General features: G+C 41.2%; 1 protein-coding gene across 4 annotated transcripts in view; it reads right to left on the bottom strand.

Moving 5' to 3' along the window:
• Positions 1–21548: 21548 nt before the first annotated feature.
• Positions 21549–24004, bottom strand: part of LOC148013820 (uncharacterized) — an 84817-nt gene continuing 82361 nt past the window's right edge. For all 4 annotated transcript variants that reach the window (XM_087668316.1, XM_087668317.1, XM_087668318.1 and 1 more), the window contains one exon: positions 21549–23881. In XM_087668316.1, coding sequence (XP_087524442.1) covers positions 22186–23881 — 1696 coding nt within the window. In that variant the 3' untranslated portion in view covers positions 21549–22185. The remainder of the gene's footprint in view (positions 23882–24004) is intronic.

The following is a 24004-nucleotide window of genomic DNA, read 5'->3' as shown; positions in this document are numbered from 1 at the left end:
TGCGATGAGGGCTGAGGATAAATATCAGTATGGGCCCCCTCTTTGATCGACGTGGAAGGGGGGCCCTGCTGATCAGCGCCCGCTCAGGGCCCGCTGAGGAAAGATGAAAAAATGTTTTCATCTTTCCTCTGTGCCCCCACGGCCCCACCCCTCGCATTTCATCTTCCAGCACATGCGCCGGCTCTGACGACCTTCACCATTTGCTTCTTCGTTCTCGTGCTTCATTCTCACCTTCACCCTCCGTCGTATTGCAGAGCTTCGACTTTGTCGTCTTCAACTTCTCCCTCCCGTCTTCTTTCAGCTCCTTCGTCGTCGGCTTTCATCGTCACCTCCATCTCTACCTCTTGCAGTATAGCATTGACATGACACTGGCACTGATCAATGTCAATATCATCGTCCAGCTCCAACTCATCCGCCGCCCAGCGCCCTAGTAAACTGTTGATCCCGCCTATCACTTCGATGTAGCTGCTGTTCTCGCAGTGGCGACGCTGCTGCTCCTGCCGCTGTAAAACTGCGACAGGTGGCCCCGCTGAAACTCTTGGAGCTCCAAGCTGTCCTCATAGGTGAGCTCCCGTCCCACGTCGTGGAAGCCGCGGGAGAAGGCTGACGTGGAGCAGTACGGTAGGATCAGAACATGCAACAGCAGAATAAGCTGCCAGAAATTAAGCAACTTGGGCGCCATAAAATGGCAGCTCGGTACACACACACACACTCGGATCTCACCTGAGGTTCGTTGCCATGCGTTGCGCCAGGCCTTTGGATATTCCAGTACATATTATAATAATTACGTAGGCGAGCGCCGCCCGATTGAGCTGCATTCATCATTGCTTTGTTTTCCCCTTCCACTGTCTGAAGTCCAGCTCGCTCCGACTTCACCCCCCTCCTCCCGACGCTCTCATCTTATTCATCCCCGGCCTGCCCCCCCTCACCCCAGCTGACCTCCCCTCCGTCCTACAAGCTGGCGATTGGCGCACTGAGTTTTTGCAAACCCTTTTCCAGCGTCGTCGCCAGAGAAGACAGCGGTTCAGAACCACCCACAGGGCCCTCAAGGTTGATCCGTCCTGCAACCGCCTACTTGCTATTCTCCGTGGCTTCGATAGCTCCGCTCTTCACAGACAACCTTCAACTCAAAACCAGGACAGACATAGGTCAATTACTGAAAATGAATTTATAATTTATGTACAATTTTTTTTAAAAAGGAATGATATTGACTCTATTGTGTTTTGCAATACATTTTCCTTCCATTTCAGTTCAGCTCTCTAAGTACTTCTAAATATGGATGTACCTTTTAAAATACAATGTCCAACTTCGGGGCCTTTTAATGCATCGGCTCTAACATGGATGATCAAATTAGATCCAACAAGACAATACCATGTTCAAGCATATGCACACATTTACTGGGATCGGGTGAGCGATTTCATTTCTGGGGAAAGTAGTTCAGAAAGCACACCCACAAACTTCAAGAGACAAATTTCTCGGAGGCGGGAACAAGGAACCTTAGCACAACCCACTGAATTCTCATGGATAGAGCAAATATGGTATGTATACAAATGTCATGTTCTTGTTGACTTCTAGAGGCTTGATTATTCATATGTACAAACTGATTCTCATAGATATCATTTGCTTCATATGCCTAGTTTTTGGTGTGCTTTTGGACCAAAAGACTTGCGCAGTAAACCACATGTGACCGCTCATGAAAAGCGACCAAATGCTAAAGGTGGCAAACATTTATTGGGTTGTAGATGTCATTTCTATGTGTATAGACTCTATTTATGGCCAAATATAGCTCGAATAAATTATGTGGAGCATAATCATGTGGATTGGGAAGGCCATATTTGCCATGGGATACATTGTGAAGGTTTGTCTGATTCAAGGTTGCTTGTTGCACCTTGGTTATCTGAAGAGAAAAGAACATGGGTCAAAAACTTGCTTCATAGTGGGTTTACCCCACTACAAGTATTCCAACAGCATATTGCATTGGTGGAGAGACATGCAATGCAAGACTTGAATATAAAGTTAGGAAGGGATGTATTTATGACAATGCGGGATATTTTGAATATAGCATCAAAGATGGAATCAATCCTTACCTTCAAGTCCAATAAGGATGATGCATGCAGTGTGCATAATTGGGTGCTAGAGAACAATTGTAGAACTTTCATCTACCAGCAGTATAATGCTTCTATTGGTCAACCTTTCATCCTGGGTATCCAAACAGAGTGGCAGCTACATATGCTTAATAAGTATGGAAAGGATGGTATACTTGCTATGGATGCTACATTCGGTACCAATAAATACAAGGTAAGAAGTTTATATCTTTTTCACTTATATATTTGCAAATACAAGGTATTTTTAGAGTGTTTTTTTAATGCATCTTTGTTTTCACCCTCCTATTTTATGTTTAATCTGGTGCATGTTTGAATGCAGTTCTCGCTATATTCTATACTTGTATTTGATGCACATAGAAATGGGGTGCCAATAGCATGGATCATTGCCTCCTCAATGGACACTACCTGCTTGATCACTTGGCTAAAAGCATTTCGAAATCGCATATTGGATTTTAATTCTTCTTGGGAGGCAAGTGCGTGGATGGTAGACGATGCACAAGCGGAAATTAATGCCATACAGTATGCATGCTTCTCACTATATTAACTAAAAATAGCATGGGAATATTTGTAATGCTTATTTTCAATGTAAAAATTGAATCTCACTCAATGAATCATTGGTTAAATTGTAGGGCTATTTTTGGATCTCCTATATATCTTTGTATATGGCATGTTAGAAGATGTTGGTTGAAGAATTTGATAAAGAAAGTTGCAGATCATCAAGTACGGGCCAATATGTTTAGAGACCTTGGTCACATTATGAACATGAAGTGTAGAGGATTGAGTAGCGAGGCCAAAAGAAAGGAGGATGCTACATCTCTTATTGATCAATTCTTCGAAACTTATGCTAGTGAGAAAAACTTCCTCACATACTTCAAGGAAAATTGGGTTCCCAAACTAGGTAAGGATTTCTAATTTATAAATTCATCTATTCTTGAATTCACATGAATGTTGATATTGTAAGTTATTTTATATTATAGGAATGTGGGTTAGAGCCACACGAATACTTCCACATGCCAACCAAGATACAAATGGATCGATTGAATCTTACCATGGATTGTTGAAGTCTCGATTCTTGATTGGAAGGCGCACTATTCATGGCCGTAGAGCAGATTGGCTAATCCACAAGCTCCTCACATTTTGCCATCCATATTATTGGTATCTAGAGGCTATGAAAGAGGCAGGCTTTAGACAAAACTTCAATGTTCAAAAGATTGTATTGTCATCTCTTATGCGTGCAAGAGGCATTCCAGATCAATTTGTCAAATTTATTGGAGATGATCATAGTCTTGCAAAGGTTAAGAGCATGAGCAATGCAAAGCTCTGGTATACAATACACAATGCACATTGTGAGTGGGCATGTTGCAACTGTGATTGGGCCATGCGAGGAAATATATGCAAACATCAAATTAAGGTCTTAATATTGTCAGGTTTTGATTTTGACACCATTGTGTCGAAGAGCATGGATATATATTACAAGAATTTTGAAGGTACATGGACTTATTTTTGTGAGCCATCTTTTGTGAATACATTTATTCAATGCTAATATCAATTCTTATCAAATAGGATCTTCTCTAAGTATGAATATGGAACAACCTACCAACACTATTGAGAGTAGTCTTACACCTATACAGAATGATGCAGATGCGCTAGACGGCACTTATAGTGATATACAAGAACATGGTAAGTCAATCAAACCCTTCGTATGTATGGTATTTGCTATTTTCTAGATATATATGTATATCATATCTATCTCAATTTGCAGGCCAAGCATTGCAAGGTGCCAAAGAAAAGTTTTGTGAAGCAATGGCTTTAGCAGGTAAAATATAGTTACAATAGAATACACCTTGATTTCTTATATTTGAAGTATCAAAACATATACTAAAGATGTTCTCTTTATGATAGAGAAAGATCCTGAATTAGCAATGCATCTTGAGCGCTTGAGTAGTCATTTGCTTGCCTCCTTGAAACAAATCAAGTCTAGCTTGCAAGGACAAATACCCTATCCCTCAGCTCCCTTGCAAAGGATCAATGATGGATTTAGTAATTCTATCCAACGTGCGAAGCCATTCATTGAGAGACAGCTCTCCAAAAGACCACGACAACCACAACCCAAAGATGTCACACCATTTCCAATTCCTCCAAAGCATAAGAGGGTGTCTATGCAAGCACGCCTTGATTTAGACGCAACTTCTGAGGCAAATGTTGTGCCTGATACAAATTGAAAAGAGCCTCACTAACACTACCCATTTTGTGATTGATTTTGGATTGTTGTTCTCTATTTTTTTTCATTGTGATAGCAAATTATATGAAGTACATGGAACAATAGTTGTGAGATGGAGGGTTTAATACAACACTGCAAACTATCTTCTTGGAAATGATACAACATTTTGTGATTGTTGGTGCATTCTTCTTTTCAATAGTGTTTTCATTGTAAAAGTAACTTATATGAAATACTTAGAAATGCCACTTTTGACTTAAAACTTAGATGGGCCACTTGTGAGATGGAGGATTTGATATAGTATTGCAAACTATCTTCTTTGGCAATGCATTTTCAACTCCTTGTTTTTAGATAGGGTATTTGTTGCGTTGACTGATATATGCCCACATAAAGTCTAGCTTGCAAGGACAAGACCATGTCCCTCAACTCCCTTGCAAAGGATCAATGATGGATTCAATAATTCTATCCAATGAGCCAAGCTATTCATTGAGAGAGAAATCTCTATAAAACCACAACAACCACAACCAAAAGATGTGACACCATTTTCCACATTGGCAAGAAGATTATTAATGCTTTACTATTTCGCACACTTAGAAGCTTGATTGTTGCTCATAATTAATTGAGAGAAGGTTTGTTCAAAAAGAGTGGGAGATAACATTGTGATTGCATGATAATTGTTTTTCACCACTTTTTACATCCTACATAGCTTTCTTTATAGTTAGAGTATATACTAAGATGGCTTTCAAATAACATTCTACATCCACATCAAACGTGAATTTATTGAATAAGTTCTTAAAGACTAACTTGTATGTTTTTTTCTCTCAAACATACCAATTCCAAATGGACATCATGCCTCATCAAAAAGATAATCAGTGAAAAGCATAATACCATAAAATAGTTGTTAACACCATTTCCATTTATTCAAAAAACTTTCCACATAATGCCAATTGATCTCTACTTTCCACATAGCATTGTGGTTCTAGAGTAGGGATATACCTCTTCTTTTGCCAAGTTTGCACCTTATCTCTCCTTCCTATACCTAGATCTCTAATTTCCATGTGCCAAAGTCAAACTAGGTTCCTTTATGATATAGATAGAAGGGCAATGTTGCCCATAGCTAATTAAGGGTATTTCAAAATATGCAATCAACACAGCAAAAGCATCTTGCCCATAGTCTGATGCCCCAAGCCTCCATTTTGCAGAGTTATTTGCATCCACACTACATTTTGCAAAGTAACTTCCATTTTGCATTCACATCCTAGGATAGAAAAGTCATACTTGTCTTAAAGTGGGTACCCACACCACAAGTAGATTATTGCTTGCCTTAATGCTAATGCATCCAATCATTTTGGGACTAGTTAAGTCTCATCTCCCCAACTACACATTCCAATCCAAACTAGCAGCTACAACATCCTTCCGAACATTGGGCAATGTATGTCCTGCTTTCTGTACCCAGAAAGCTCGCTCCATGAATCTTTGTATGGACAATGTATGTCCAACTTTCTACTACTACTGTTGTAGTTTTAGTAGGCCTTATGAGCCATGATAGCATATTCTGTGAAGAACACATATTTGAGCTAAATTTCTCCAAAGTCATTGACAAGTTATGTGATGGGAATATTTGTAGAATAAACAAGTATAATGTATATTGTAGTAGAATGACATCATAAATGAAATAAAATCTCCAAGTATACACAAAAAATTATCTATTTTTTGTGGAATATCAAACATCAACCAACGTGGAGTAGCATTTAATCAAATGAAACCCAAAGAGGCAACCTTCCATGGGGAAAAAGGGAGAATGAGAAACATGTGTGACAATGAAGACAATATGATTAACATCTTGGCAAGCAAGATCAGAATTGAACTACCATCCATGGTTAAGGTAATGTAGACAATAAGGTGAACATATTCTTTACCTACCATCAATGGTGTAAACACGAAGAGGGATGATAGAATGTTGCCACATAAGAACATGGTTGCATGTGCAACTGGCCGTAAACATTTCCATAACTCAATCTTGGGAAGTTTTATTTTTCAACTCTACAATTTTTATCATGTATACTTCATTAACCAGTGGAAATTTTCCATCTAGATATACTTAGTAACATATTAACAATTCCATATTAACAATTCCATGTAGATATCCCATATTAACAATTCCATGATGTACATTGGACTCCATCTTACTGCTTACCCTTAATTTAAGGTAAATTGTGAAGAAGAGATATTCTCCATGTCATGTAGCATCTATCTACCAAAGGATTTCTTGGGATTTATGTAGCCTAAAGAGGCATAATATTATTCAATGTGGCCAAAGAGGAGGATTGTGCGAGTGGTAGTGTAGATATTGAAAGACAATAGATATATTCTATTGAGAGTATAGATTGGTGGCATGGGTGTCCCACACTCTTAATATTGTCTGCGTTTATGTATTAGAGTTGGTTGAGCTTCGTAGTTTTAGTTTTGGGTTTGGGGATTAGCCTATCACTTGTACTTGGTAGCCAGATTTTCAAAATGTAGCTCTTGATAATTGTTGCTATAGCTTTAGTATAGAGAAAACCTAAGAAAGCCAATATGGCTTCAGTATAGAGAAAACATAGGAAATATTTAGATTGTGTGCCAAATTCATAGCTCAAAAAAACATGCTAGTTTTTCTCATCGTGAAATAACACCCTGAAAAAAAGATTCATTTAGGAGTACGAGGGAGAAGAAGAGGACCTGTGGGTATTAACTGCTCAGCCGGCGCATGTGCTGGAAGATGAAATGCGAGGGGTGGGGCCGTGGGGGCACAGAGGAAAGATGAAAACATTTTTTCATCTTTCCTCAGCGGGCCCTGAGCGGGCGCTGATCAGCAGGGCCCCCCTTCCACGTCGATCAAAGAGGGGGGCCCATACTGATATTTATCCTCAGCCTCATTTGCTGCCCGCCTCTGAGAACTATACGCAGAGCACCTAGTGTCCAATAGCCTCAAACTCCGCCCGCCCAAGCTCCACGTCGACGACTCGACAGCCCAACTAGCCTTGTCGACCAAACTTATCGAGCTCACAGCCACCTATTGAGAGGCTTGCTTCGAAAGCCCTGCTCGTAGCCCAAGAACAACTCGTTACCTCGCTACAAGCCCAGCTTGACTCATTCGCAGACATCATCTGCAGCCGCATCGATGACCTCTGCCAAACCACCAACTCTATCTCGCTCATTCAAGAGGATGAGAGCGATTGGCAAGGGCTTGTGCTATCATGGAAGCGCGCCACGACGCTGGAGTTCAAGGAGGCCGCCAATAACTTTGTCCTGCACACGCAACTCAAGCAAAAGATACGTGAAGCTGCCCTATCCAAACGCCAAGAAGCATGCAACGCGGTCATGGAAGAAGTGGAGCAACTGCCAAAAGAGCAAACGATCAGCCAGATGGTTCACGAGGAGGTACATCGACAAATCCAATGACGGCTCAAACAACCACGTCACGAACGCCACTCAGTCACCCACAGCGTCGGTAACCGATCAGCTGCACCCCATCAACCCACAAATTGCAATACCCGTAACACTCGCAATGCCCGAGCTCCCCCTGGATAATCGTCCCACTCAACTACAACGCCCGACCAAGAGGTGCAGGATGACAGAAAGCTCGGACACCAGCATCTACTAGCCAAAAAATGGCTGATGCCCAGCTCACAAGCCTCCACTACAGTCAGGACAGTAGCCGACCTCCTGCGCTAATCATCAAGGCACACGATCAGGTCATCGATCCACACGTCAACCCGCACGGCAAGCCCGAAGCCATACATGCCCATCAAAGGACCACTCCCGTCAATCCGACACCATCCCACTACGCATATACCCACCAACTCCAAAGGCAAAGTGCCACTCATCGATCCCGCCACCTCCGCCGCCTCGACAGGAGGAGGATTGCTGCCCCGACCAACCCAATCGCCTATCACACAAGCATCCCAACCACCCTCAATTCCCGCCCAAAAATCAGGGCATTCGACTGGGAAGCCCATCCTGCCACGTGGGTCCACCACATGCTCAAGCAACTGGTTTAGGGTTTAGGGTTTAGGATTTAGGGCAAATACCCCAAGCCCCAATTTCATGGCCTGCATAAATATCTTCGAGGAGGCCTGAAGTCACTCATGCACAACTCCTCGATCATTATCAAGCCTGCAAATAAGAACTTGGGAGTCACCATCCTTGATGCTACATGGTACTTGCAAGAAGGGATGAGATAGCTTGAAGACCCCTCCACGTACATTTTCCCATAGAAGATCTAAAGGCAAGACTGCTTTCTCTTCTACTTTGTGCCCCACCATCATCTCAAAGCAAGAAGTGGTCTTTATGATGCAAGAGCCCACAAAAGGCTTTAATGTTTTTACTGTGTATTTTCTCCCAAAAGTACATAAACCAACCCTTGTTGGACGGCCTATTTGTGCCTACATAATGTATGTTTTTGGAAAAGCTTCAACATGGCTCCACTCTCAACTTTTCCCGCTTCTTAAGAAAGAAAAACATCATCTTCTAGACTCACTTTCTCTTATTCGTGAGCTTCTTCGTTTTCACATCCCTAAGGATGCTCTTCTCTTTACCTTTGATGTAGAAAGCCTCTACCCAAGCATACCCGTAAATGAGAGCCTCATAGCAATTAATCATTTTACTTCTCATGCCTTCTCATGTCCACATGCTAGAATCATACTAGCCATTGCGGAACTCATCCTTCGCAACAAATATCTTTCCTTTAACAATACACTATGGCTGCAACTCAAGGCATGACTATGGGTAGCAATTTCGTGGTGGTATATGCCTGCCTCTTTCTCTACTAAGAGAATAGCTCCCCCCAATTTGCTAGCCCCTCTCTCCTCTACTACAAGCAGTTTATAGATTATGCTTTTGGAATTTGGAGCAGGTCCAAACACTCCCTCATCAAATTTCTGGAAGAATATGGAGTTTCCGTCCAAAAACACATCAACATCACATCCGCCATCTCCACCACACAAGCAACCATCTAAAAATTTCGCCCACAATCTCCTCGACATTGAGTGCTTCCAAAAGCCCCTAAATACCTACAACTACCTCCCATGGACCTCTTGGCATCCTCTTCATCAAAAGAAGTCCATCTTGGGAGAGCTCAAAAGATACATAATCTCGAAAAGCTCCAAGGAAGGGCACCTACACTTGCATGCCCTCTTCTATGCAAGACTTAGGGCAAAAGGATACCCTATCACCTTCCTTCGCCAATGTTTCCATAAGATTACTTACAAGGATCACACTTTCCTTCTTCAACAATCCTCCCAAGCCAAAGCAACCCCCGTAGTTTTGAAGCTTAAGTACACCAAGTACACAAAAGCATTAAACTACGGGGCCTCCCTAAACCCTAAACTACATGCAACATTGCAAAAAGTTTCCGACTTGGCTCATTTCCCACCCTCGAGAATTTGTTGGAAGAATGGAAGAAAATTATAGTCATACCTAGACGGTCCAAGTTCTAATTGCAACCTCAAAGAAAATGGAAACGGCCTCAACTACAAAAGCTCCATAAGTCCAAACCAAGGGAGATTCCCATGCCCCCCACTCCTTCGCAAGAGAACTCCCTCTAAGGAGTTCCCTTATCTTTCCCACTCCACAAGGGCCTGCATGCCCTCCCCCCAAACCTGCAGGCATCTTAACCTCCCCCATAGGCACTCAGGCCAATGGGCCAATTAGCCTTATGGCCCACCCACCCAAACACCCGGCTCAAATCCACCCGGTTGACAAGAACCAATGCACGAGTTCGGCCCGCCCAGCCGGATGGTCCCAAAGACCTAGGCCCCCGCCAGCCTATGGCCCACCCACCCAAACACCTGGCTCAAATCCACCCGGTTGACAAGAACCAATGCACGAGTTCGGCCCGCCCAGCCGGATGGTCCCAAAGACCTAGGCCCCCGCCCGCCAAACAACCTTTGCCCGTGAAAGACCTAGGCCCGCCTATCAAAAGGCATTGGCCCGCCCAACCAAAACAGGTCACGAGCCCCCCGCCACCACCCAACCATCTGACCGCCCGCTAGCGTAAAACGGCTTGTAAGCCCCGCCTTTAAAAAAGGCTACTTGCCCGACCGTTAAAACGGCTGCCCGCCCGCTTGACCAAAGGCGCCCCGACAAAAAGGGGCCCCTGACCATTAAGCGATCCATGTAACAGCCAAGGTATCCTTAATCACAAGGGTATCCACCACGACCTCGTGAGACGGCATAACTAGCTCCTTGCCACATCGACACCACGACCAGCCCCCTACCATGTCAACACAACAGCGAACCCTTCACCACGTTGGCACGACAATGACTCCACCACACATGTGGACTGCACGGACTACACAATCTCCGCCATGTGGCCCCTATCACAGAGTACGTCGAGAGCTTGCAACACCGCTGCCACAACAACATCACCTGTCAAGTAGCGTACGTGCCACCACCACCTTCCTTAATCATGGGGCTAAAAATTTTGCATGCCCCCGAACGATGTCTGCCACCCCACTTAAATAACCAAATAAGGGGAAATGTTGTACGACCCCCACTAAATTTGGCATCAACGGTCAAATCCACCTCCTCAACGGCCAAATACAATGGCACCATGCACAAGCCTATAAAAAGCCTCCAAGCTATTTTGGACCAAAATTTTCCCAAAAAGAAGCCCCTGATGAGTGATTGTAAGGTCATGAAACACGTTGGATTTTACCTTCCTTTTCAATGGAAAGTTTTCCCATGGCCCCCATTTTTTATTAAGTGCACATTTTTTCTTTTAATTCTCTTCTCCTCACCAATTCATCATTCCTATTACTCTCGAGTCCCACCCTTAGGCTAAATTGTTTTTTAAGCTTTTTAATAAGCGAAAAACTATTTAAGCCTAAAATCCAACTTAGCGCATCACTCCTCACCTTTCGCTTTAAACCTTAAATTTAAACCTTATATTTAAATCTTGTTTTAAACCCTACACCCTAAACCCTAAACCCAAACCTAAACCCAAACCCAAACCCCTAAGCCCCAAGCCTCAAACCTTGAACCCAAAACCATGAACCCTAAACTTTAAACCCTAAACCACACAACAATCCTCAAGGCATCCAGCGCGGCCACCAATCTACTCGTCGGCCCCCACTCAACAACCACAAAACCACTCTCATCAACTTGCCGCATGTTTGGCAACATGGCTAATCACCAACGGCAAAGGCAAGGCCCCCTTGGTAGAGCCCATCGCACCCGCCCCATCCACCATGCATCGTGGTCACCCGTCACCCAGGCAACCTCATGGCCACATTGGGTACCCACCTGCAGAGGACAGTCAACGCCAAAACCCACTCAGCCACTTGGGTCCACCACGTCCTTAGTCAATCGCCCCCCTATCCATCCAAATCCAAGGCACCAAAATACCTATACGGCCCCTAGAAAGGCCGCAAGCTCTTCTAGCTCCCACTAACGGACTACAGGGCTTACCTGAGGCTCCTTTTCGAGAGAAAAACACATGCACAAGTGGATCATCGTATCACCAACTTCCAAATCCACAACCTCTCAGCCCGCATGCTCTCCCTCCCTGAAAAGAAGCTCCTCAGTTTAGGCTTACATTTTATTCTTGAACCTTCCCCACCCACACCTGAAGAGCTACTAGTAAGCTTTAATCTTCTTGCTTGCACTCTTCGACTTCGGTGGTTCTTTAGGGACGGCTGACCGATGATGTTGATTGGCACCTCCCCGTTGCCCTGCGAATACGACAAGCTATACCCCAAGAAATTTATGCTCACCCATCCCCTCCAATCCCTGCCACGTCATCCCGCCAAAGGTCCCCCAGTCCCCGACATGTCACTTTGGACTCCGCCCTGGCTACCTCAACCCAGGTCACCACTTGGAGTACCACCCCGAACAGACCAAGGCCATGAACGTGAACCTGCAATGAGCCAATGAGCCAACACGTGGCCTATTAACTGCGAGTTGTTGATGCCACCACGCCACACCCCCGAGTACACCAACTTGCCACCCTTAATCATTGACCTCTAGCAAGTCTCTGCGCCCTAAATTCTATCTGGCACCTTTGTTAAGGGCTCAAGAGTTGCACTCCTCCCACTAATTGTGGAATTAACTGCCAAAATCCTTCTCGCCCAACGGCCACATCATCCACGGCCACCCTGCATGTACACACATATAAAGTCCACTCTATCCTTCAATGGCCAAATATTTTTTCTAAAAAAGAAGCTGCTGATGAGTGACCGTAAGGTCACGAAATGCGTAGAAATCCCCTTCTTTTTTTAATAGAAAACATCATTTTAGTCCAGACTTTATTTTTGGTTCATGCATTTCACACTTTGGCCTAAAAATTCTTCTCCTCTCTTCTCTACTCATTACTCCTAGCTCTCTCCTTAAAACTTTAATTTTAAATATTAATTTAAAACCTTTATTTAAACCTTATTTTTAACCTTAATTTAAGCCCTAAGCCCTAAGCCCTAAACCTTTAAAGCCTTAAGCCCTGAGCCCTAAGCCTTAAGCCCTAAGCCCAAACCCTAAACCCTAAACCCTAAACCCTAAACCCTAAAGATGTTATGTCGCGTCCTCACAGCATCATAATCTTTTCGATGTGAGGATTCCAAATCTACTAACCATTCAGAGGATCGTGCAATGTATTGATCATAATCTCCTAAGCATATTAAGAATATGGTGTCCTCATGCTTACTTCTCTCTTTTTCATGATTGCAAACATCAAAATTTACATTTTTTAAATTCTATTTACACTATTCTATATCCAAACTCACTTACTATAAGCGCTATTTTTGTCCCCATGATACAAACCCTTCCACGAATAAGAAACAAGTCCTGAATACTTCCCATCAAACCGCATGACCATAATAACTATCATCCTTGGATACTACTAACCCTCTCATAAAAGAGGAAGACAAGGAAAAGAAGATGCTAGACAAATCTCAACAAGAAACAAGTGGATCCACTAAGTGTTTGACAACAAAATTCATCAAGTAAGTTGGTGGTCAAAACTTCAACTTCCTACCAACTTGAAACCAAGTTATGAAATGAGATTTATGCATGATCAAGCAAGGGTAATGCATATCAATTGAGTTTAGACATCGAATGCTTCTAATCCCTAGATAGATTGGTTAACTTGTTGGCAAAACAATGTACTATTTTCGATCTTGGTGCCCTGATGAAAAATAATGCTAATGCAATCAAGGTTGTGCCCAATAGTTAAGAGGAATACAAGCAATATCTTTGGTGATTAGCAAAAAATAATAGATGAACTTGAAGAGACTCTACTAGAGGATTTCAAAAAGTCATTCTACTTGAGGATTTAGAAAAAGTTACAAGCCTTCCCACCTCATTGAGAACCAGCATTAATTCGATCAATGAGAGGAGATCTAAGAGTTAGAAACAAAGGCGCAAAATGCCACATTCTCATTCTTGAAAATATGCTACGATCTTAGAGCTTCATTTGAGTAGAGAGGATTTCAACTCATAACCAACATTGAAGAGTGGTGGGCCATAAATAGGATACAAGTGTGATCCAACATATATAGCTCTCACTTTCTTTGGATGGATGGATACTACCAAAGCTAAAGAGCAAAGGGTAATAAAAGACATTCAAGTATGATCCAACATATACAACTCCCACTTCCCCAGTGATGATTGTTACCAGAATGTACATTTCATATGACACTCAAAACTATCATCTATTAGATAAGATTTGCATGAAAAAGATTCATCTAACTAATAAGTTGGGCACAGGTATTATATGTTATATCATGTATCTAGTTCTTCGACCCATGACCTAAACATATGCACTTCTCTTCAATACAATCTAATTTTCTACCAATGGCTTCTTTCCAAAAATTGCATTTTTATTTTATATAGTTAAAATTCCATCATTTCTTATATGTAAGTACTTGCAAAAATCTTTGAAATCACCGAACACAATAGGAAACACATATAAAAATTACACAAATACTTCAAGTCGTCCCTTCCTTGATATGTTACACTCTTCAAATAGACACACATTGACTTGTACCTCACCAATAATAACCTTCTGCAAGAGAAGTTACAACCCTCTTCAACAATATCCCAAGCTATTTACCGCCACATCCACCTAGAGCTTAACTCTTTTTCAATAATCTCATCAATGGACCTCAATTCTTCTTCAATAACACCCTTGTTGATATCAATAAAAAGCCCAAGCTATTTACTAATACATTCAATGGAGTTCAATTCTTCTTCAATAGTAGCCTCATCAATTTCAGGCCATTATACTTCAATAATCTTGTTTCTCAAGTTTTTTTGTACGTACTTATGTGCATATAACTAATCTAGAAAGCCTGGACTACTATTTCCAAGTAGACTTTGTATTCCAATCATTATGTATGAGGTTAAAACTAGTTGTATGGTGATTATATGAAATACCAAAGAAAATCAAAAAATAAAACTAAAACTAAATAAGCATCCCAAAATTATGCAACTTCTAGGAATTCTCAAGTTAGAGATGCCATGTGGGCTCAGAGAGCAAGATCCATCTCTAGTTCCTTGGTTCCTTTTTCCAACCCCCCACACATATTCTCAAGACACATCAAGACCATGGCATACCTCCAGAGTCTTGACTCACTTATAGTTAGACTCATCACCCTAAGTCACTTGTACCACCCATTCTCTCTCTAACCCTTTCAACACCTAAAAGCTAAAGTATTGACCATGTGAATAGCAAGGTAACAGGTGGTGAAGACATATTCCTCCATGTGTTGCCATTGCTTATCATAGAGGATGGATAAAGATACGAATGAGAAGTAGAATATACTAGATACAAAATACAAACCCTCAACAATAGCCACCACTAATAAGAAGAACCACAAACAAAAATAGTATTCTAACTAACTACTACTTAAATAAGTACATATACGTGGATTGAGTCCTTAGGATAATCTCTAGGCTTGCTAAATGTTTATTTCAACTTCCAATCCAACAAAATATATCATGTGTTCAATACGAAGACTAGCACTCCAAGGAAGTGAACGTGCATGGAGTTCTCAATTGTAAGTACAAAATGTTCATAGATGACCACAACACATCACATCAACTTTGACATCAAGCCTTCATCATTTTAAACCTTTCAATCTCTTCACCAAACCAACTATCATCCAAAAAGCTTGTCAATCCATAAATCCTTCAGATTTCATTCAAAATAAGACCACATTCATTCTCATCACAAAGACAAGAGCCATCACTCATCAACAGTACCCTTTTCTCTCCCAACAAGCTCATAACTAAAGTCCCAACATTCCACATTTGCGATGTCACAAAGTAAAGTGATGAAAACCATAACCATGTGGATTTTCATAAATAAGGGTGCAAAGAATAGAGGCTAGAGAGGAGAAGAAGAGAGAAGGCAGATACAATTCACATACCAAAGAAATCTACAATCAAAGCCTTTGTATTTCTGTCAAGTACAACAGTGCATGATTGTTGAGACAAGTGATCAACTCAAAATCCATAGTTCAATGTACACCCTAACCCTAAATAAGAAAAGATCATAACCTTGTTGTACATGACCCCGAAAGTGATATAAATTGATAGAAACGGTTAAAGATGAAGAAAACCTTATAAGGGCCTTATTTTTGTACTTATGAATTTAGCCATGTTTTATTGCTATAAATAGTAGTAAAAAATCCCCTTTGTGCAACCCCAAAATCACCCTAAAGAGGGTCCTTTGTATTCTTCACGTTTCTACCTGTTATAAACAAGCATATGCAAGAATGTTTGAATCCAAAGATCAAAGATACATACTGAAATTTCAAGGCATCAATATGCAACTTGAATACCATGTTTTGCTATGTTTCCCATAGCTCATATAAGTCACAAACTCACTTCTTTACTGCCCCAAACCATACCTTGAAGGTCCAACAGTATTCAACCCTGTTCCTTTTCACCAAAGCCTCTAACTTGCATGAGTTTTTAGCCCCTTTCTCCACTTTTTTTTTTAATATGCCCTATTTTTCCCAAAAAAATGCTACACTCCAATCTACCCTCCTTTCTCTTACTTTTCTCGACTTTGCCCTTTCACATTAAGTCCCGCTTCTTTCCTACATGAAATCACATGCAAGCAACTCTTAATCAGTGACAATTTGAACTTGGCAATGTCTCCATAGTATTAACATAAAATCACATGACAATGACAAAAACCCAAGCATGCTACCTTTGATGCAAAGTGCAAAGGAATATGCACCCATCCAAGAGGCAAGTGTTAATCTAATTCAAAAGTTGCTAAAGATAATTGTAAGAGTGTGAGGAAGCCACCAAGAGCACTAGGAGTTACTGAAAGTATCAAATTTATAAGTTATCAAGAATAGCAATTACCATCATAAATATTTACTACTAAAAATAGTAAGTGACAATCAGGAACTAGAAATAGCAAGTAGAGATCGAGATGGTACCTCAAGATTTTATAAAGCAACTTTCAAATATATTTAAAGCCTCAAACGCCTCTTAAAATTATATCTCTACTTAATATATTATATTTTAGAGTCGATTGTAGAATAACAATCACATGTGGAGAATAGTAGTGAATGTACATTGATACTTTTAGCTATCTAAACAATTTATGCTACCACACACAAGTTATATAAAAGCACCTTTCTTTTTATACCCATTATACAAGGTTCTTTAGCACAATCCTTAAGGCACACAATAAACAATTTGAAAAGCAATAAGTGTATATTAATGCTCCATCCTTTACCCTACCAACATAGATTCTCCATACAAACTAGGCGTACTAGCATGTGCTGACCAACAAGGCCTTCAATCTTCCTCTCTCCAACAAGATGCAATGATACATGATGAAGGAGAATGGAAGAGGACAATCAAATAAATAGACTACCGAGCACTATCCTAGAGAAATCAAGTTAGCCATATACAATGGTCAACTAGCACACCCAAAAATGCAGTCTACTGACACCCTCTCTCAGATCATCGATGTCAAGTATAATGGAATACAATGTTGTATAAAGAGCTATCAAGGAAGATATCCCATACCATAAGAGACCAAAAAGACTTCAATACCATAATACATACAACAATAACAATCAAATAGAATCATGAATACCCAATCCATGAGTGATCAAGCCACTATTGAGGTACCTCAAAAATACACTAACACCGATTCTTGAGCTACTACTAAGGTGCCTCAATTAGTTTGTTCTAATATGCGTATACATTCCAAAGAAAATTTGATTCATGTCACACATCTATTTTTAAAATAAAAATAAAAATACTAGCTCCAATTATGAAACTGACTCTCATTACGAAGATAATTAATGAGACATTATATACCAGTTCTTAAAAGGAAAACTTGAGAGACCCTCCCAAGACTAGCTTATTAAAACGATGTTTGTAGTATATGCCAACAAAAAAAGAACTAGCCTAGTGGATAGTCACTTGGCAGTTAAGCGCACTTGGGTGACGACACTGCTACAATGGGTAATGTCGCGAGAAGATTTTCCTACAAGCTAGTGGGAGCTTCTCACGCGCAACCAACGGTGCCTACGAAACCTTCGTAGCCCGTTGCCAAGTATGCCAAGGTCTATGCCTTGGTCGCTGCCTTAGTCGTACGCTCGGCCACGCGACACGCAATGTATCCTTGCCCATATGTTCATCAATTTTTATCTTTGCACTGTAGAAATGGAGCCCCTTCCTGACGTCATCAGTGATGTCGTAAAAAACGCTAAAAAAAAGCGTTCTCTCTTTGTAATCGAAAACAGCAAAAAAAGCAAGTGTCCTCTCTTCTATCCCTCCCCTTGCAAAACTATAAATTGAGGGCTTAGAGATAACCAAAAGGGCGACAACGAGCAATCTTGACGAGGACAAGACGTTGATCGAGGAGGAGACTCTATTCCACGAGACAAAGAGAGATCATACGTTGAAGAACTCTCATCCTTTTCTACCCTGATCCGAGAAGAGAAAACATTCAAAAACTCTATCATATTCTATCATACCTCTACTCTCATCTCTATTTCGTCATGGCCCCCAAAAAAAAGAATTCAGAACCGAAAATCACAAATGACCCTACTAATGTGGAAGCAACAATTGGAATTGCGAGCACAGAAGTCACTAACGGAGTTAGGAGCGCGGATGACAACACTTTACCAACCGCGATACCACACGTTTTTTTTTTCTAAAAAAATTCTATCCAAATTCAATAGAAATAAGATAAGTCTCTTGAGAAATACTAACTTAAGACAAAAAAAACTTTGTTACAAGAACTGGGAAGTTAGAGATCCCAAAATCTAGATACCCCTAGTTAAATTCCAAGGGAAAGATTTCATTATGTAAAACTCAAGTGTCGATTGCTACTAGAATTAAGCATCACTTGAAAGTTGCATGATTAATTGAAGTCATAACTACTTGCAAACATCAATCTTGTTTGTGACCTTCTAGATTAGAACCTGATTGAATTAAGTGTTGGAACAAATAAAAATTGAGGAGCCCTATACCTCCCCCAAGGATAGGTGTTGAATCCCCATATCGAGGGGATTTTTTTTTTAAACTGCTGCGAAAGCATGGACCAACTCCAATAGCGAGAGGTCTCCCAGTAGGGATCATATTAAGTAGGAGGTGAATAGGGTGCCAAGGGGGCTCTGGCTAGTAAACCTCTTTTTGCACCTAGAAACTACTTGGTTCCCTGTATGGCCCAAGTTCTACTTGGGACACCTATAAACGTTAGCTATAGGTGGATTTGATCTTGATGACGTACAAATGCCTCGGATGAGGCAACATGCAAAATTGTAAAAAAAAATTATTCTCTTGTATGGATTAAAAAACACACATTATGGAATATAATCAATGAATTTGTTTTATTCTGATTGTATGTTTGTGAGTAAATTACGTAAACGAATAACTGTGCATAACGAAATTTTAATTAATGAAGCTATTTTTATATGTTTCATGTAATGTTATAGATAATTAGATAACTAAGAAGTTCCATAGAGGGAAGCAGGTGGATAGATTCCCGACAAATCCAGTCCTATGGCAAGGTGATCTCAGTTAGCCGAGAGGTTTTCCTAAAAACAAACGCTAGGAAGAAACTCTAGGAATGGTCGATTCATTGACTTACCTAGGGTTTGGTCTTAGAACCCGAATTGTAAATTATCTTAGGAAAAATGTACAACGACTGTACTAGAGAATTACGAGGAATTTCATAAATCCTCAACTTGCTACTGGAAAAAAGCATTGTACTCCATGAACCAAGGGTAATGGCAGTCGTTTCTTACGGACAAGAAGCCTCTCGAAGGACACCTCTAAATGTGAGCTAGTTGTTGATAGGTGACTATTAGATCAATTAGAAACTTTCAGGTTGGTCCTCTGTGGGTAACGGTAGGATATTTCCACTGTGAGGTAGACCTAGGGTTAACCAACCGTACAAAATCTGATCATTCTGATTAGAGTACGGATGGCGACGGTTGGAAGGTAAACTCTGAGAGACTACTATAATATTATCCGTCAAGAAATCAAGGCGAATACATCACACTCAAAAATACACTAATAGTGATTCTTGATACCCAATCACAAAAAGTAAAAATAGTGGAATCTTGCTGCACATCACGAACAATCCTACAAAGCACATCATGGCTATGAATTCCCTCCTTCAGTCAACCCTAAGCGGGTTTGAAGGGCAAATTTTGTTATTCGTTGAAATCTCTCTTCATAGATCAAGACGTCTATGAGCCTGAAGGCTTGAGCTATCAAACTTGATCCATGCATATAGAAAGCCTCCCTCAAGGTCCACAATATCTTAACATTGGTACAACCGGTAAGCCCCATCACCACCTCTCATGTCCCTCTTTGGCCAAGGATCTCCTAAGGAATGACAATATTACGAGGACTTGAGGTTTGATGACTTCCTCACCAAAGACAAACACCCGACAAAAATCAGTCTCAAAGTCATCTTGGCCCTTCCTCCACAAGGCCAATAGCTTTTTTCAATCCTTTCAAGCATGCCTCTCCTTGCCACAAAAGGACTTCCCCTTCTTATAACTCCTCTCTCCAATCAAAAGGAAGGTCATACATAGAAAAGCTATGAAAGATTCATTGAGATCTGAAGTGCTCAACGCATTGGCCACATCATACTCACAAGGAGCTTTTAAAGCACCATCCCTATCAAATCTTCTTCGAGAGAACAACTTACATGTTGCAAAGTTGGTCTTGAATGGTCATCGCTCCAAAAAGAAAGAACTGGGATGGAATTCATCGATTCTGATAGGCTAGAGTTAACCGTAGACGGTGACAACTCGAAAAGGTAATTGAGCCTCCTACATCTGCCAAAGTTTCACCCATATCTCGAGAGAGATTCCATAAGAGAGGACTTGTTCAGAGATGCATGGGAGGAGAACCGAGCATACCGGTAACCACAACATCATCGAAGTCCCAATAAAGGTCTGCTTTCTCAAATTCTAGTTCGCCCCAAACGAATGGTAGTAGAGGTCTTTGAGTAATAGGAGCCAACCCCAAGACAATATTACCACAGTCGCTTCTTCACAAGCCACGCCTTCATAACAGCACTCGTAGGCATGCCCTTTAAGCTTAGAAGCTTAGCTAGTATATGGGGGTGCCATACGAGTAAATGAAGATAGAATGGAAAGGATTTAAGAGAGATACACGGGACACTTGTAAAGAAAATGCGGTAGTCGCAATCCTAAAATCAGTAAAAATAAAACAGACAAAGCACCAAAATCAGCAAGCTGGTTGTCTGGTACTATGTGAGAATGAGCAAATAAGCGGAAGCAAGGAGACACAAATCTGGATATTGAGAGAATAAACAATGAAAGGAGAATACAAGAATTTAGAATGGGTAAAACCAACGAATAGAATCTACAACTCAAAGCATGAGAATGATCGGTCCAAACCACACAAGTACCAACACATCTCATGACCAAGAATGCCTTTAATTTCCCTCTACTCAACAGTGTGCAATGATGTGAGATGAATGAGTGGAGGAGAGGCATACAAATAGGCCATGGAGCACCATTCTAGAGCAATGGAGTCAGCTGTATGAAATTGGTCAAACACTAAACAGTACTGCCTGACTGTCTAAACACCAACCCAATGTGCCTTTAGTGCCAGGAAAATGCACACCCCAAACACTAAAACCATTACATTGAAGTGTGGATTGGAGACTAAGGTTCTCATAATCCTTGCAACTAATATAGGAACCACCATATATACAATAAAATATGTTGTGAAGAGATGAATAACATCCAAGCAAAACATTTGGTAATCATGTTCTCAAATATTACAAATGGTAGAGCTTGCATAAATTGTCACCAGGGCCAATTGCTTAGAAAAGGTTTATTGGTTTATGGATAGACAAGGCTTGGAACCTCAGCACTTGGTAGAGATTGCACACGCAGAGATAAGGAAGAGCTCAGTAAAAGGAGGATTACTTGAGAGTGGTGAATGCTGCACTGCAGTTCCATTAAACGCGGACATAAACTATTATCTAAAGCTATAAAGTGGCCAGTTGTCAATCAGCAGGTGGTTTGTGAGGTGTAGCTGATCTTCAGGGATATGTCAATGTAAGTCAATAGAAAGGAGAGTGGGTTTACAGGACATACAGAAAGAACATTGTTTCCCTAAAAGGGAACCCTGTTGACACTATTTTATCAGCACTATTTGCAACCCCCATTCATCTGAGTCATCTCCTCTAAACCTTGTGCTTAGATAATTTTGTGCCTTGTTAACCTCAACCAAATTCAACTGCATGATTTCACCTTGCAGAAGCTGCTGATAGAGCAGACAATCTGCATAAGATGCCAATTTACTTGGAAAGTAACAAAGTTTGCAATCAGACAGTGCTGAGTAGAGGTACAGAAATTAGCTCCATCCAAGAAGAGCAGGTGACCAAGATAGAGTAAAACCATGACCACGGACATCTTTACTATCTGGCCAACTGTCCTCCACAACAAACCCTCTACTAACTTCAACCCATGCACCCTTCTCTTCGGAATCCTGTGATGGCTCACTAGAGCTGGCTTTTGGCTTAAAAGGATTGACTCGGCTCGTGTGAAGTGCTGGATCCCATGAAACCTCCACCACCATAAAACGTCTCTTCCTGGGAGGCTTCAGCTTGGCTGCTTCTTCTGCAACCTTGGAAGAAACACACAAAAACCCAACCAAATCATAAATCCGATGGCACCTGTTTGTTTCCCATTTGCCTATTACTACCGGTGACAGCCACTCGTGTCTGGGAGCAATATACCACATCTTATTTTTATGGGGTTCAGAAAGAGCAAACTCAGCAAATTCACTGGCATACACCCACCAGCCTACCCAATGATCAGAGGTAAGAAATGAAGTTGAGATCTCTTTCAAACCTAATATACTTTCTGGTTTCCTTCCCTGTCTCACATCAACAGAGCTGCCATGTTCAGCCCTTTGCAAGGTTAAGGCAAGCCACAAGTTGGGCTCATAAAATAAATATCCCTTGGTCAAAGCTCTTGGTTTTATTCTGATGATACTAGGGTCATCCCTATATTTATCGTAGTTCTCGCCATTTGCCCCATAGAGAGGTTTACACTTATCACTGTCAGCTGTGAGTTCCGTAACTTCAGAAGCATTTCCCTGCTTGTTTGTTGCTGGAAGCTCGTGGTGTATTAAAGAAGAATGGAAGAGGTTTGCTACCTTGGCAGCAGCATTTTCAAACTGACATAATGCTAGCTTAACACCCATATCCTTTTTCCTGCTATACCAAGTATCTACATCTGATGGTCCAGCATAGCAACCATCTAGAATCAACAGCGCCTCTGTTTCTATGTCTTTGCTTGAACTGTTGAGCCAATAGTCATATAGGTTGACAATGTCCCGATCCAATCCCTCAGTTGCAGCAAATATTCTCTTTCCACCCCTGTTCCAGACAGCAGTCCCTGGTGTGGCTAACCCAAACGCCTCCCAGGGGCCAAAGTAAGACAGGAATTGTAAGGAAGCCTCCCAGTGATGAACTTCTGTCCAAGCATAATCAGGCAAATCTCTTGAACCAGTGCCAGCATTTGATTTGAAGAGAAAATCACACTCACCAGCTGTATCACCCTTCTCATATATGATCCTTTTTGGTATTTTGGCAGACCATTCTTTATCGCCTTTCCTGACTTTTGGAATCTTTACTGACTTGCTCCTTGCAATGACAGCAACAGGTTTTGAAGCACTAGAACCTGTGCAGCCTTTATTTTCAGTAAAACTGCCTCCATCAACTGTCTCAGGATGGTTAATCATCCCATCTGATAATGCACTATTGTTAGCTTTCTGGCACAGCTGTTTCTTTCTAAGATGTGATGAGTAATACAATCTCCAAGTTTTCTGCTTTCGATGGTTGAGATCAAGCCTTATAGACTGGTTTTCAATGCTATTATATTCAAAATTCTTAACAGTAATTGGCGCAATAGAACTGTCCTGGTTAATTTGAAGTGTATTTTCTGATTGTATTCCCTTCTCAACATAGTCAAAAGGTGACTGTCTGAATTCCGCTATAAGATGCTCTATATCAGAATCTCTCACTTCCTTGAATCGGCCACTCCTGTCGATGTAGGACGTACCACTACAAAATATTAGCAACATCTAGCATTTCCAATAGAGCTTTTTAAAAATTGTGGTATTTACCAAAGCACCTCTTAGCAGGAGTGTTTGAACACAAACAAGC

The sequence above is a fragment of the Lygodium microphyllum genome, chromosome 26 (genome assembly GCF_053477565.2).
Source record: "Lygodium microphyllum isolate KBCC chromosome 26, Lygodium_microphyllum_v1.1.10, whole genome shotgun sequence".
NCBI classification, from domain to species: domain Eukaryota; kingdom Viridiplantae; phylum Streptophyta; class Polypodiopsida; order Schizaeales; family Lygodiaceae; genus Lygodium; species Lygodium microphyllum.
Note: the sequence above shows the minus strand (reverse complement) of the source record. Positions and strands in the feature narration are given on the sequence as shown.